The sequence below is a fragment of the Eulemur rufifrons genome, chromosome 1, assembly GCF_041146395.1.
Source record: "Eulemur rufifrons isolate Redbay chromosome 1, OSU_ERuf_1, whole genome shotgun sequence".
NCBI lineage: Eukaryota > Metazoa > Chordata > Mammalia > Primates > Lemuridae > Eulemur > Eulemur rufifrons.
In genome coordinates this window covers 24,296,545-24,313,355 of record NC_090983.1, presented here as the reverse complement: position 1 = coordinate 24,313,355, position 16,811 = coordinate 24,296,545, and the positions used below count along the sequence as shown (strand labels likewise).

General features: G+C 36.5%; 1 protein-coding gene and 1 non-coding gene across 2 annotated transcripts in view; one reads left to right on the top strand and one right to left on the bottom strand.

Moving 5' to 3' along the window:
- The window catches only part of ACADL (acyl-CoA dehydrogenase long chain), a 40,755-nt gene that overhangs the window by 19,376 nt on the left and 4,568 nt on the right, over positions 1 to 16,811 (bottom strand). Inside the window, exons 2-5 of the mRNA XM_069467603.1 lie at positions 9,974 to 10,129; positions 6,976 to 7,113; positions 6,343 to 6,507; positions 700 to 766 (exon numbers count right to left, since the gene is read on the bottom strand). Coding sequence (XP_069323704.1) covers positions 700 to 766; positions 6,343 to 6,507; positions 6,976 to 7,113; positions 9,974 to 10,129 — 526 coding nt within the window. The remainder of the gene's footprint in view (positions 1 to 699; positions 767 to 6,342; positions 6,508 to 6,975; positions 7,114 to 9,973; positions 10,130 to 16,811) is intronic.
- LOC138387727 (U6 spliceosomal RNA) lies at positions 9,440 to 9,546 on the top strand. The gene has a single exon (XR_011233957.1). It is a non-coding gene; the product is annotated as a U6 spliceosomal RNA (small nuclear RNA).

The window sequence follows — 16,811 nt, the reverse complement described above, 5'->3', positions numbered from 1 at the left end:
GCTTAGAAAGCTAGAGGCATAAGACAATGTGGTTCCCGTTTCACTTTTGACCAAATATCCCACTTTTTTTTTCAAAACAAGCCCTCTATATGCAGGGAGTTAACTGATTATATGATGGAGTTGGCACCTGTTTATTCTTAGGATGACTAATCTAGACTAATATTTATTAGAATATATTTGAAAAACACCAGTGACTCAATTTTGTAAATGCAAAGTTATTAGCTTATATAAACAAACAAAAACTAGTCCTTCAACAGACCTTGGAAAATAATTGCCCAAAGACTTCCTTGAATTCTATCGCTGATACTTTTCTCTCCTAGGATCTTGTGAAACAATTCCTGATATTTATGAAAAAGCGTTTTTCCCAGTATTTCATCAACATAAAGTTTATGTACTGTTTGTCCCATATTTGGGCAATGTGAGCCTTACATTCCCCTTTTCTGGTTTGAGATGGGCTGTCTGGAAGCTAAAACAACCTTTGCCATCTTAGTGAAGGGACACGCAAAATGAAACATAGAAGAGACTATCACAGATCTTATGCAATATAAATGTTGTAAATTTCTGTCTCCCAAAACATCTAAACTCAATTTCTGTGTGAATTCTTAGATTTAATAGAATCAATACTGAGTAGTATTTGAGACGTTATTATCCACGGCACGACTCTGGAAAGAAGGGCTATGGAATTCCCTCTTTACACACCTTGCTTCCATTCAGAATCCAGTCACTTCCATCCCTTTTGGCATTTGTTCTTACTCCTTGCAAGTCGCTGTAATTGAAAGAAAAGATAAAATTCATCAACTGGTAAAAATTAAATTATACAAATGCATGTACGTATGTATGTCATAAGATTATTCAAACTGGTATGCCATTATAAAAAGTGTCTTATATTAGGAACATTCACACAATTGCAATAAAAAATCATGTCTGATGTTTTATATTATAAATCACTTATACAAATAGATATATGATTACGATTAGATAAACTAGCCAGATTTTATAGAGTGGTTGGACTCAGGTGACATTTCAAGATTATGTGTCACTATGTACTTAGCTGCCTTCATATAACTTGGCTCCTTCCCCTATCTCTATTCATCAAAAGTTTAGCTATTAAAAAAACTGTCTCAAATGCCATTTTCTCTAACAAACCTGCTCTAAAAGTAGACTAGATTATTTTTCTAAATATAAAATAAACAAATACTGGTAACTAAAATATGAAGAATATAGGCAGTATTCCAAAGGAGAAAAATAATTTTACTTCCTGGAATGAACATTATTAAAATATATCCTTCCAATATTTTTCTATGGACATAGATATACCCATATATGTATTTTTATAAAATTAGAATCCTACTTGTGATTTTGATCTCTTAACAATATCTAATGTTTTTCTATAATTTTTATTAGCTTCACAGAATGTCATCATATGGATTTATCATAATTTTTTAAAGCAATCCCCTATTGTCAAACACTTAAGTATCCCACATCAAAAAGCTTCATGTATAAATAGTCCTCATCACTTATTGTTGTGAAATTTTTCTGATTCTTCTTTTTGTATGTGATCTTTATATTTTATACTCCATGGCACTTTTTTTAAAGTTACTCTTTGTATTGGGCAGAATAATGACCCCAAAAATATCAGGTCCTAATCCAGGAATCTGTGTTACCTTATAAGGAAAAAGAGTCTTGCAGATGTGATTAACTTAAGGATCTCAAGATGGAGAGATCATAGTGCTTTATGTGGATAAGCCCTAACTGCAATCACAAGCATCCTTATAAGAGAGAGGCAGAGGAAACTTCACAGACAGAAAAGAAGGCAATGTGACCACACAGGCAAAGATTGCAGTGATGAGGCAACAAGGCAAAGAATGCTGGCAGCCACCAAGAGACAGAAGAGGCAAGGAGTGGATTCTTCCTGTAACCTCTGGAGGGAATGTGCCCTGCTGACACCTTGATTTGGGCCCAATAATACTGACTCTGGACTTCTGGCCTTCAGAACTAAAAGAGAATAAATTTCTGTTGTTTTCAGCCACCAAGTTTGTGGTAATTTGTCACAGAAGCCATAAGGAAACTAATATACTGTCTTAGAGTATTTATCCTGAATTTCAGTTATCAATAAAAATTTATTATCTTTCCCAGCTACCCCACTTATCTGACTCAAGCTTCCTGAGGATATGGTGTATATATCAAGATCATGTTCATCTGCCCTGTGCCTAGCATATTGCTTTGCACATAACAGGCATTTAATAAACATTTGTTGAATTACATTATTAAAAATGCCAAGTGTACAGAAAAGAGTGAATATAGCAAGCCCAAGACTGCTGTTCTTCGAAAGGCTTGTTGCAATGTTGCCCATGGCCGGCATCTGAGAGACTGGATTTCAGAACTCATAAGAGGGGCTTACTGTGTCTAAACTGTGCAAACAATGTGGTTTATGCTGAATACCTGCTTTCTTTCTGGGAATTTCAACTCTTTGGCACATGTTAGGTAGAGGGTGCCTTTGAGGTCAGTCTCCAATAAAACCCTGGCATTGCATCTCTAATGAGCTGCACCTTGGTAAGCAATATTTCACACATGTTATAACTTGTGGCTGAAGGAATTAAGCATGTCCTGTGTGACTTCACTGGGAGAGAACTCTTGGAAGTTGCTTCTGGTTTTCTACGGTTTGCCCATGATAACTTCTTTGGCTGATTTTGCTTTGTACCCTTTACTGTAATAAATCATATCCATGATGCAATATAAGCTGAGTCTTATGAGTCTCCCTAGCAAATTATTGAACCTGGGAGTAGTCCTGAGGACCTCAAACACACCAAGACATTAGAAACATGAATTGCAATTCTCTATTACACATCTAATCACTTCAAACATCACAGGTAAGTTTCAGGAGGAGATCGCATAACATAGAGCCCACCTATATGAAAGACATTAAATGACAGACATATGTGAACTAATCTGTAGCTTGATTATCATCAAAAGGGTGGATGTTGATAGTGGACATTTTGAAGCTGAATGCTGTTGTATTCTGACATCATAATTTTCATCATAAATATGAAGTATCAGTTATTGAAGTCTGTACATAGTTTATGAAAACAATTCTACACAGGGACATATCAAAGAAAATATAAAGGTAATGACATAGCTCCATTTGTAGACTTTTCTTACATTTTTGAAGGGTAAACATGAAATATTAAAAATTGTTTAAAAATATACTACTTAGTAATGCTAAGAATTCTGATCCTCACAATAATCCTATTAAGTATCATTACCTCAATTTCACTGATATAGACACTGAGGCTCAGAGATTTTACCCAAAATCACACAGCTGGTGTCAGAATACTCTGACTCCAACACAGTCATCAATTTGCTCTATGAACTTGGTCAAAATACTTCATTTATCATTTTCTTTCTTCCCCTTATATAGAGAACACAATTATCTCCATATTCCAGACAGATTATTATAATAGCCAAATAAGAAAATCAACATGAAAAAAATTGTAAAATGCTAAAGTAGCATACAAATTAAACATAATTGTACATAATGAAGCCTCCTATGTACAAGGAAGGGGAAAGGCAGTGAAATTCTGGACATTTTCCAGCAATCGCAGGCTTTCTCGTGGAGGCCAAATCAAAGCATGAATACAGACAGTGGCCAACCTATCTGAGGGCAAACAAAATGAATCATGTCCCCTTTTCTCTATTTATTTCCTCCCACGTGATTTTCCTTATTTCTCACCATAATTCCTCCACCCTCTATTACTCTTCTTCATCTGCAGCTTTTCTCTGTTCTTGCATTCTTTTACCTTTACTCGTGTCTCTAAATATCTGACTGATTTGCTATCCTCCCATGACTCTCACTGACCTTCCCTCCCCCCAAATCTGGCTATTTTCTCCATTCGCATTCCTTCTTAATTACATATACCTAACCACAGATGAGGGCAGAAAGTTTAAACAAAAATCAAATGAGCTTTTGTTTGCATGTGTAAGTTGGACATAAATCAAGATCTCATTTATTCTCTTGCTTCTAGGTAAAAGCTAACACGCCGTGGGTTAGAACTGAAACGTACTGCTCACAGAGCTAAAACAATTCAATCTGAATACTGGCAGCCAGCCAGTTATCTTAGAGAATGAAATTAAAACCAAAGGAAGAAGATTAAATTTCTACTTGTGTAGATCACATTATTTAGGCAACAGAAGTGAACAAAAACCTTTTATCTTTGGCAAAGTTAAGTATCAGTATTGGCCTGTAATTACAGATTTATATCTTAAAAAGATAAATACAATTTTAGCGTGCTGCTAAGTGACACTATTGAATATTAAGAAACGTAAAAATAAATAATACTGTCAAAAAAGAAAATTTATCAACATAAATCAGTAGGGCCTGACCTTCGCAGAAACAAATCCTGGGTTTTTTTGTACTACTTCTCCCGCATCTTTACACTCTTCTTTTGCACTACCTGCTTCCTGTTGGCCCATAAGGCCCTGCTCTCCTTAACATAAATCATCTCCCTTCCCGTTCTAGCCTGTCAAACTACTTCCTCCTCTCTACACTTCCTGTCACCACCCAATTAGTGTGTATTCTTTGCCTCTGTTTTCTCAATAACCACCTCACTTCCTTTTGAAGTTTTCTGCCCCTCCACGCTACTGAAATCACAGTGAAAAGATCATCGGTGGCCTGCCATGAATTCTTCATTCTCGACATTATTAACTCCTCCTTCTCATCCTACTTCCGCCTTTCCAACTGACTTTCCTTTTCACTTATAACAGACAGCACATGTCTAGACTTTTTTCAAACTCTCAATCCGTCTCTCTGTTGCTCCATTTTCTTTCATACAGTTCTAAACGAAACAATCCCCACAGTTTACTCCTTGGTCCCTTTTTTGTCCTTCCACTTTTCCCCTTGGGCATCAGGTCCTGCTATGTGGAAGCTCTTCCTCCAATTCTTACATAACTGGTTCCTTCTCATTCATCAGATCTCAGTTTAAATATTAACACAACCACTTGTCACAGGCCTTTCTTAGTATTTATATCTACATTTGTTTTTCCCTCTTTCACCAAACACAAACATCCCATTAGTCTATAGTATAGCACTCTGTTTCCTTCACAATACTTATCATAATTTATAATTACAAATGTATTTGTTTGCTTGTTCTTGTCATTCTCCTCAATAAGTACAGAGACCACATCTGTTTTGCTCATCACTGTATACCTGGCATATTAAAGGCACTTACTAAATAACCAGCAAACGACTGAATACATGATCTTATTCATTCCCACTGCATCAATTCTGGCTTATTTAAGAAAGACTTTACTAATGTATTTATTTATTTATCTATTTATTTATTTGAGACAGGGTCTCATTCTGTCACCCAGGCTAGCATATAGTGGCACAATCATAGCTCACTGAAACCTCAAACTCCTAGGCTCAAGTGATCCGCCTGGTTCAGCCTCTCAAGTGGCTGGGACTACAGGCCTGCAGCGTTATACCCAATTAATTTACTTCTATTTTTTTGTAGAGACAGGTCTCACTATGTTGCTCAGGGTAGCCTTGAACTCCTGGCCTCAAGCAATCAATCCTTCCTCCTCGGCCTCCCAAAGTGCTGGATTACAGTTGTGAGCCACCACACCCAGTCTATGAAAGACTTTTATGTTTTTTATTTTATTTTTTATTTTTTTTGAGACAGAGTCTTACTCTGTTGCCCGGGCTAGAGTGCCATGGCATCAGCCTAGCTCACAGCAACCTCAAACTCCTGGGTTCAAGCGATCCTCCTGCCTCAGTCTCCCAAGTAGCTGGGACTACAGGCATGTGCCACCATGCCCGGCTAATTTTTTCTACATATTTTTAGTTGTGCAGTTACTTTCTTTCTATTTTTAGTAGAGACGGGGTCTTGCTCTCACTCAGGCTGGTCTCGAACTCCTGACCTCAAGCTATCCTCCTGCCTCGGCCTCCCAGAGTGCTGGGATTACAGGCGTGAGGCACCGCGCTCAGCCGATGAAAGACTTTTAAAACCTGTTGCTACTCCTCCATGACTCCAGAGTTCCAAATACACTTTTTGACAAGCTGCTTGACATTTACATGTCTTGCCCCCATATCTAAAATTCATCATGCTGAAAATTCAGCTCATAACCCACCATTTTATTTGCATAAAACTATGTTAGTATCGCAAACAGAGCACATACTAAAATCCACTTTATTGTTATTTTCCTGCTGGAGTTTTACTTGAGGTCATGAATTATGTGTTCATCTTTGTTTTCCTTCCAGTACCCAGTTCAGAGTCTTATATAAACAAAGTACTGAGAAAATGTAAGGGCTTCCAAGAATTCAAAGCCAACTACATGTTGACTTACCTTCCAGCCCCAGGCTCTGTCATTGCTATGGCACCAATACATTTGCCTGCTGTCATCTGGGGGATGAATTGCTTAATCTGTTCTTCTGAGCCATAGTTTGCAATATAGGGCATGACAATATCTGAATGAAGATTAAACCCTGGGCCTGAACAATTTGAATATCCTCTTGGGGAAAAAAAACAAGAAGAAAATTTAAAACACATAATAGTTATTCTGTTTTCAGTTTGTTTGATCTTCAATTAAAAAATGACTAATACAACAACCAAGTATTAAAGTTTTTAATCACATTGTGTTGTAATAGCCTGTCTGCTCACAAACCTGTGATGACATCCCTGAACGTTTTCTCTTTTTGTTTTTACTAATCTTTTAATTTCTGGTTCTATCATAATAACAGTGCTCTAACAAAGCTCAATAAACACTTAATGAATTAAGAGATAAAATATTTTAAAATAGAAATCACCTACAATTGTATTCTCCTAACACAGCAACTATTTTTATTATAATCTCTTCTATTTTACACTGAATTTTCAATTGTCCAACAAAATTAGAAAGCATTTTTTTTTTTAATCATCTCAGAAAGGTGAGCAGTATGCTTACAAAACAAGACTCAACCTCAAATGTCTCCATACTTACTGCTCCTCCCAAACAACAGCTGCAGAGTACAAGTCCCCACCAATACCACCATGATGTTCTGCAATATTGACACCAAGCAGTCCTTGTTTTCCGGCTTTTTCCCAAAGCTCCCTACTCACTTCTCCAGCTTTCTCCCATCTGCAAATGACAAATATTTTAAAATCAATATTTTTGTATTGTTTAAATGGCCACAACTTTGAATTTATGAATGATTTTGTGCAAAAATGTCCTCTTAATGTAAGGTAACTGTTGACACTGGCCATACACTTCTAATTGCATCTGACTTTTTTACACTTCTTTTTCTCTTCTTTACTTCTTTGTGTCTGCCACTTCTTCCTCCCAACCTTGACTATTTATTAGACTTGAAAATTATACCCACTGGTAATCACTGATGTAGTTTTGTTAAGCCAGTGCTCTGAGGGTGCAAGCTAAGTTGTGTCATGTAGTTATGGGAATTAATGCAACTTGTCCTGTAAAGGCAATTCTCCTCAGCATATTTGCTTAAAGTGCTGAATTTATGGGACAAGCATATCAAAGCTGACAAAATAGGCAACCTCATTACAGTTTAAATGGGGACAACAGGAGAGCAGAAGCACCTTGCAGCATAGCTCTGTCAAAGGAATTTCTGAAAACATTAGATGTTTGGGTAATATCAGCTTTTATCCTTTAAAAATGAGAATGGAAAGCCAGGCGCAGTGGCTCATGCCTGTAATCCCAGCACTTTGGGAGGCCGAGGTGGGAGGATTGTTTGAGGCCAGGAGTTTGAGACCAGCCTGGGCAACAGCAAGACCACATCTCTAAAAAAATAAAAATAAAAAAAATTAGCCAGGCATGGTCAAGGCTGCAGTGAGCTATGATTGATCAGGCCACTGCACTCCAGCCTCAAAAGACTGAGACTCTGTCTCTTAAAAAAAAAAAAGCAACCCATGGAATGGAGGAAAATATTTTCAAATCATATGATCTGATAAGGGACTGTCTAGGATATATAAAGAATTCTTACAACTCAACAATTAAAAAAAAATACCCCCCCCACAAAGAAAAAAAATCTGAGAATTTTTTTTAAGTGGTAGATATAGTTAGTAAGATATGAAGTATTTTAAAATACTGATTGAAAGTAGATATAGACACCATAAGAGATTTAAAAAAAAGAATTTGATTATACGTGTGTTTTAATGTAGTTGTTGCTTCAAGTAGCTTTGGAAATATTTTTATTATTGACCCCAAATTTATCAACTTTTATTATTTTTACTTTAAGTTCTTCTTACCAATTTTTTTCTGAAACAAACAAAAAAAAAATGTTTTTTGAGACAGGGTCTCACTCTGTCGCCCAAGTGCAGTGGCATCATCGTAGCTCACCGCAACCTCCAGCTACTGGGCTCAAGCGATCCTCCTGCCTCAGCCTCCCAGGCAGCTGGGACTACAGGCATGAGCCACCACACCTGGCTAATTTTTGTACTTTTTTGTAGAGATGAGGTCTTGCTCTTACTCAGGCTGGTCTCAAATTCCTGGCCTTAAGCAATCCTCCTGCCTAGGCCTTCCAAAGTACTAGGATTATAGGTGTGAGCCACCATGCCCAGCCCTGGAACAAAATTTAAAAGCAGTGAAAAAATAAACAAAAGAGATTCTCCAAGAGAAAAGTATACCATGTCTCTCTTGTCTTTAGGAGATAGCTGCTTTTCACCAAAAACTAGTTACAGCTTCTGAGTTTAGCTAATTTTGGTCATTCTTCAAGAAAGTATTAGTAAAAACCTAAAGGAAGCTGTTTTAAAATAATATTTAAAAATGATTCTAAATGTTGTAAAGTACAGATGATCCCTGATTTGTGATGGTTTGATTTATCAACTTTTCGACTTACAACGGTGGGAAAGTGATACGCATTCAATAGAAACCATACTACTAGGACTCTTAGGGCCTTTCTGTTTTTCACTTTCAGTACAGTATTTAATAAATTACAAGAGATATTCAATACTTTATTACAAAACAGGCTTTGTGTTAGATGATTTTGCCCAGCTGTAGGCTAATGTAAGTGTTCTAAGCACATTTAAGGTAGGCTAAGCTAGGCTGTGATGTTCAGTAGGTTAGGTGTATCAAACCTCACAAACTTATGATGTTCTTGAACATTTTCTCTCTTTATTTTTACTAATTTTTAATTTCTGGTTCTAACAAAGTAACAGTGCTGAGAATTTTTGTGTTTTTTAAAATAATATAAAACAGTGTTAACAGAACAATAATGCATTTTCAGCTTTACACTCTTTTCAACTTAGGATGGTTTTAGCAGGATGTAACCCCATCCCAAGTCAAAGAGCAACTGTATTGGCACTGAATAAATTTTGGAAACAGCAAAATCTTACTTTAATAGAAGTGACATGTTTTGGAAGCAATCCCAGAAATAAAATAATAATAACAAAAGAAATGACAGATTTGGGGTCAATAAACAGTAATTAGTTAATCAAGAAATATCCAGGTGCTCGCTTCGGCAGCACATATACGAAAATTGGAAAGATACAGAGAAGATTAGCATGGCCCCTGCGCAAGGATGACACGCAAATTCGTGAAGCGTTCCATATTTAAAAAAAAAAAAAAAAGAAATATCCAGTAGTAAAAATTCTTAGAGGTAGCCAATTGCCTAACAAAATTTGTATTATGTCAGCCTTTTGAGCTTTTACATATTTTAATCAATTCATGAAGCAGAAAAAGAAAGACCATGAAATTGACTAGTATTTTTTTGCCACTTAACCATAGTTTTCAAAAATACTACTCTTAGATTAAGTTGCAAATTTTCAAATGTTTTTATTTTTGTATTGTACATCTTAAAATTCATTTACAAAGCTCTGAACTAACAAGAATCCTGTGATCTTACAGTATTATGGTGAAGAGCAATAAAAATGTCAATAAAGCAGTAAACATAGTATTTTTTCTGTACAGCATACAGCCTTGTAGGAAATGGTCCTATTGTACTCCTAGTGTATATTACATTAAAGGAAAATGTGCCACTTACTCTGAGTGATGAGGAATCACTTCTTCTTGAAAAAACTTCCTTACACTTTCCCGGAAAATGTCATGCTCTGAAGAAAAGATTCTTCTGATTCCAATATCTGTTAATTTTTTAGCAGAAGGAGTTTCTAGTCGTTCTTCCCCTCCAGAATGAGAACATCTTAAAAAAATATATGCATTAAGTAAATTAAGTGCATTGTTACTCTTCATACTAAAATTAATGCCACTGAACAGCATGGAACCCTGATTTTTTTTCCAGAGACATTTTAGAGGAAGTAGAAAAAATTTGAAATATGACAAACCTGAGTTCATATTTGAGCATCACCACCTTTGATAGGATCTACCTTGCCTAGTTGGGATTAAGAAGTAGTTTATCATTATTCAACTCAGTCTCCACCTCCAAATCCATAAAGAGGACAATACCTAGAACTAACCACAGGACTGAGTTGAGGTGAAACAGTGTTACATGATACATTGCTTAAATTATGCAAAATTCAAATAGTACAACAGAATAATACTGATAAATTTTCATGTAATGTACAATGTTTAAAATAATACAAGCCCTCCAAAATTAGTATTTTATCCAGAATCATACAATTTCAAATGGCAAGAACATAAGATGTACACTGCATTGATAGATGTTATCAACACATTACAGAGCCACTCTGGGTACAAACCAAAATATCCACCAACCTCTGTAAGGATTCCCGTGGGATTATTCAAGACCCACCCCCATACACACCAAGCTTAATATGAGACTGCTCTGTAGTTCCTTTAGTCCAATGGTCTTCAGAGTTTCTTTTCCCCTGAGCTACCCTTGAAAGGAATTTTGAAAATCTATGTACCACTTTGTACATTTTCAAGCTCACATCATAAACTCTTTTTATCATATATTAAAATATTGCCAACAGATATTTTTCTGTTTTGCATTAAATTCTGATTTCAGTTTCTCTCTTCCTTATTTGGACCCCGCTTTTTTTTTTCTTTTCTTTTTTAGTCTTTGTCCAGAAAAGACCTATTTCATGTAATTAATCAAAGTACACTTAAAGGATTTTTTTCCCCATAGCTTTTAACTAAACATTTCAATTTTTTCCCCCAAAATGGGTTATTTGGTTCTAGTTTTATTTATTTATCTTTGCTTAATGCTATGGACTGAATTATGTCCCCTTAAAATTCATACATTGATTCTTCCCTGGTTTGGGATTTTAGAAGAAAAAAAAATTAATACATTGAAACCCTAACCTCTAATGTGATTGAATTTAAAGATAGGGCTTTTAGGAGTTGAGGTTAAATGAGGTCAGAAGGGTGGGGTCTTAATCTGATAGGACTGGTGGTTTTATGAGAAGAGAAGTTAGTCTCTCGGTCTTTCTCTTTCTCTTCCCCCTTCTGTTCTCCCCCCCAACCCCCACATTCATGCCCAAAGATCACTTGAAGACACAGTGAGAAGTCAGCAGTCTGCAAGCCCGGAAGAGAACCCTCCCCAGGAACTGAATCAGCTGGCACCTTGATATTGGACTTCCCAGCCTCTAGAACTCCGAGAAATAAATTTCTGTTGTTTTAAGTCAGCAGTCCCCGACCTTTTTCCCACCAGAGACCGGTTTCATGGAAGACATTATTTTTTTTAGTACATTTTTAATTTATTTATTTATTTATTTATTTTTTTTACTTCATCTTATTATGGGGGATACAGAATTTGAAGTTACATACATTGCCCATGTACCGCCTGTCTCCCCACGTCAAAGCTCCAGGCGTGTCCGTTCCCCAGACAGTGCGCGTTGCACCCATAATGTAGGTATATATCCCTCCCCTCCTCACTCCCCCTTCCCGAGTCAGCACCTTCAAGCGTGACCATTCCCCAAACGGTGCACAATGCACTCATTATGTGGGCATACACCCATCCTCTCCCCCCACCTCCCACCTCAGTCTGATATCCGATTGGTATCGTTCCCAGATGTGTATTTAGGTGATGATCAGGGAAACCAATTTTCTGGTGAGTACATGTGATGCTTGTTTTTCCATTCTTGGGATATTTCACTTAATATAATGGGCTCCAACTCTCTCCAGGAGAACCATAGAGATGTCGTATCTTCATTATTTCTTATAGCTGAGTAATATTCCATGGTATACATATACCACAGCTTGCTAATCCAATCATGTATTGATGGGCATTTGGGTTGTTTCCACATCTTTGCTATTGTGAATTGTGCTGCTATAAACATTCAGGTACATGTGTCTTTGTTATAGAATGACCTTTTTTCCTTTGGGTATATGCCCAATAATGGGATTGCTGGATCAAATGGCAGGTCTACTTGAATCTGTTTAAGATACTTCCATAATGCTTTCCACAGGGGTTGCACTAGTTTGCAGTCCCACCAGCAGTGTATGAGTGTTCCTGTCTCTCCATCCATGCCAACATGTGTTGTTTTAGGATTTTTTGATAAAGGCCATTCTCACTGGGGTTAAGTGATATCTCATTGTGGTTTTGATTTGCATTTCCCTGATGATTAGGGATGTTGAGCATTTTTTCATATGTTTGTTAGCCATTCTTATATCTTCTTTTGAGAAATTTCTATTCATGTCATTTGCCCACTTTTTGATAGGGTTGTTTGATTTTTTCTTGCTGATTTTCCTGATTTCTAAATAGATTCTTGTTATCAGTCCTTTATCTGATGTGTAGTATGCAAAAATTTTTTCCCATTCTGTAGGTGGTCTGTTTATTCTCTGGACTGTTTCTTTGTGCAGAAGCTTTTTAATTTAATCATGTTCCATTCATTTATTTTTGTTGTTGCTGTGATTGCCTTAGGGGTCTTCTTCATAAATTCTTTGCCTAGGCCAATGTCTGTAAGAGTCTTTCCTACATTTTCTTCTAGAATTCTAATTGTTTCACACCTACGGTTTAAGTCTGTTATCCACCGTGATTTGATTTTTGTGAGAGGTGAAAGCTGTGGGTCCTGTTTCAGTCTTCTACGTGTGGCTAACCAATTCTCCCAGCACCATTTATTGAATAGGGATTCTTGTCCCCAGAGTATGTTCTTTCCTGCTTTGTCAAAAATTAGGTGTCTATATAAGGATGGTTTTATATTTGGAATTTCTGTTGTGTTCCACTAGTCTGTGTCCCTGCACTTGTGCCAGTACCAGGCTGTTTTAAGAACCACAGCCTTGTAGTATAGGTTGAAGTCTGGCAAATTAATACCTCCCATTTTGTTCTTATTGCTTAAAATTGCTTTTGCTATACGGGGTCTTCTCTGATTCCATACAAAGTGTATAATTATTTTCTCTACTTCTGTGAAGAATGATGTTGGTAGCTTAATAGGGATTGCATTGAATCTGTAAATCACTTTGGGTAGTATAGACATTTTAACAATCTTGATTCTTCCGATCCACGAGCATGGTATAGTTTTCCATCTATTTGCAAGTTCTGCTATTTCTTTTCTCAGTGTTTCATAGTTTTCCTTAAAGAGGTCCTTTACCTCTTTAGTTAGGTATATTCCTAGATATTTTATTTTCTTTGTTGCTATGCAAAGAGAAATACCAGCTCTCAAACATTTGACACAAACCAGACTCAAAATACCAATATGTTACAGGAAGAATTTCAATTATGGATTATAAACAAGCTGAATAATATACAAGAAACAATGGATAACCAACACAAAGAAACCACAAAAAAAAAAATACAGGATTTAGAGGAAAAATTCACTAAAGAAATTGAAATATTGAAGAAAAACCAAACTGAACTCCTAGAAATGAAGAATTCACTCAGAGAGCTACAAAACACTGTGGAAAGTCTCAAGAGCAGGGTAGATCAAACAGAGGAAAGAATCTCAGAGATTGAAGATAACTCTTTCCAACTAAATAAGTCAGTCACAGAGATAGATCAAAGAAATAAGAGAAATGATCAGAGTCTTCAAGAAATGTGGGATTATGTGAATAAACCTAACTTGAGAGTTATTGGCATTCCTGAGGGTGAAGAAGACAATAAGCAAGGGTTGGACAAGCTATTTGAAGACATAATTGAGGAAAATTTTCCAGGCCTTGCTAAAACTCTAGACATACAGATTCAAGAAGCTCAAAGGACCCCTGGGAGATTCATAGCAAATAGGAAAACACCACGTCACATAGTCATCAGGCTGACCAAAATATCCACTAAAGAGTCCCTTCTTCAAGCTGTAAGGAGAAAGAAACAAGTAACATACAAAGGAAAGCCCATCAGAATTACGCCAGATTTCTCAACTGAAACCTTACACGCAAGAAGAGGTTGGGGTCCCATTTTCCCTCTTCTGAAACAGAATAATGCCCAGCCTAGAATCTTGTACCCAGCTAAACTAAGTTTTCTATACGAAGGAGAAATTAAGACATTTTCAGATAAACAAAGGTTGAGGGAATTCACCAAGACAAGACCAGCCCTCCAGGAAGTACTCAAAAGAGAGTTACACACGGATCAGCACAAGAAAGACCCACGAATGTAAAACTACTCAAGAGCTAAAGATCAAATCCCAGATACCACAATGGCTCAAGAGAGAAAACATAGCAATGAAGTTCTACCCAATAAGCTGAACAGAAAACTGTCCCACATCAGTTTTCTCAATAAATGTGAATGGCTTGAATTCCCTACTCAAGAGACATAGACTGGCCCAGTGGATTAAAAAAACACAAACCAAGTATCTGCTGTCTTCAAGAAACTCACCTAACCTGCAAAGATGCATTTAGACTGAAAATAAAAAGGATGGAACTCGAAAATTCAAGCAAACAGTAGCCAAAAGAAAGCTGGTGTGGCAGTCTTAATTTCCAATAACTTAGCTTTCAAACCAACAAAAGTAATAAAAGACAAAGATGGTTACTACATACTGGTTAAAGGCATAATTCAGCAAGAAGACATGACTATACTCAATATATATGCACCCAACCTAGGTGCACCCAGATTCATAAAGCAAACCCTACTTGATCTGAACCAAATGATAGATAACAATACTATAATAGCTGGAGACTTTAACACCCCACTGACAGTACAGGACAGATCCTCTAAACAGAAAATAAACAAAGACATAATGGACTTAAATAGAATGCTAGAACAAATGGGCATGGCTGACATCTACAGGACATTCTACCCAAAGTCCACAGAATATACATTCTTCTCATCAGCTCACGGGACATTCTCTAAGATTGACCATATCCTAGGACATAAAGCATGTCTTAAAAAATTCAAAAAAATAGAAATTATACCATGCATCTTCTCAGATCACAGCAGAATAAAAGTAACAATGAACCCAAACAGAAACCCTCATTCCTACTCAAAGTCATGGAAGCTAAACAACTTTCTCCTGAACAATTATTCTATAAAGGAAGAAATCAAGACGGAAATCAAAAGTTTCTTTGAATTAAATGACAATGGAGATACAACTTATCAAAATCTATGGGACACAGCTAAAGCAGTCTTGAAAGGAAAATTCATATCCATAAATGCCTATATCAAAAAGACAGAAAACTTGCAAATAGGAAACCTAATGAATAGACTCAAAGAGCTGGAGAAAGAACAGAATGACCCCAAACCTAGCAGAAGGCGAGAAATTACTAAGATCAAATCAGAATTAAATGAAAAGGACAACAAAGAAACTATAAGGGAAATTAATAAAACAAAAAGTTGGTTCTTTGAAAAGATAAATAAAATAGACATACCACTGGCTAGACTAACCAAGAGCACAAAAGTAAAATCTCTAATAACCTCCATTAGGAACATGAAAGGAGAAATCACAACTGATGCCACAGAGATACAAGATATCATCTATGAATTCTACAAAAATCTTTATGCACACAAACTGGAAAATGTGGAGGAAATGGACAAATTTTTGGAAACACATAGTCTTCCCAGGCTCAACCAGGAAGAAATAGAGTACCTGAACAGACCAATATCAAGAACTGAAATCGAAACAGCAATAAAAAACCTTCCCAAAAAGAAAAGCCCTGGTCGAGATGGGTTCACACCCGAATTTTACCATACATACAAAGAAGAACTGGTGCCCATCCTACATAAACTATTCTCCAATTTGAGAAGGATGGAATTCTCCCCAACACGTTCTACCAAGCCAATATAACATTGATACCAAAACCAGGAAAGGATGCAACAAAAATAGAGAACTACAGACCAATTTCTCTCATGAATATAGATGCAAAAATTCTCAATAAAATACTAGCAAATCAAATCCAAGTGCTTATCAAAAAAATAATCCACCACGACCAAGTGGGCTTCATCCCCGAGATGCAGGGGTGGTTCAACATACGTAAATCTATAAATGTAATTCACCACATAAATAGAAGCAAAAACAAAAACCGTATGATCCTCTCAATAGATGCAGAAAAAGCATTTGACAAAATTCAACACCCTTTTATGATAAGAACACTTAACAAAATAGGCATAGATGGAACCTACCTAAAAATGATACAAGCCATATATGACAAACCCACAGCCAACATCATTCTGAATGGGGAAAAATTGAAAGCACTCCCACTTAGAACTGGAACCAGACAGGGCTGCCCACTGTCCCCATTACTTTTCAACATAGTATTGGAAGTCCTTGCGAGAGCTATCAGGCAAGAGAGCAGAATCAAGGGAATCCAAATAGGGAAAGAAGAGATCAAACTCTCACTTTTTGCTGATGATATGATGTTATATCTGGAAAACCCCCAGGATTCAACCATGAGACTCCTGGAATTGATTAACGAATACAGCAAAGTCTCAGGCTACAAAATTAATATACACAAATTAGAGGCATTTATATATGCCAATAACAGTCAATCGGAAAACCAAATTAAAGACTCATTGAAGACATTTTTACTACAGATCGGGG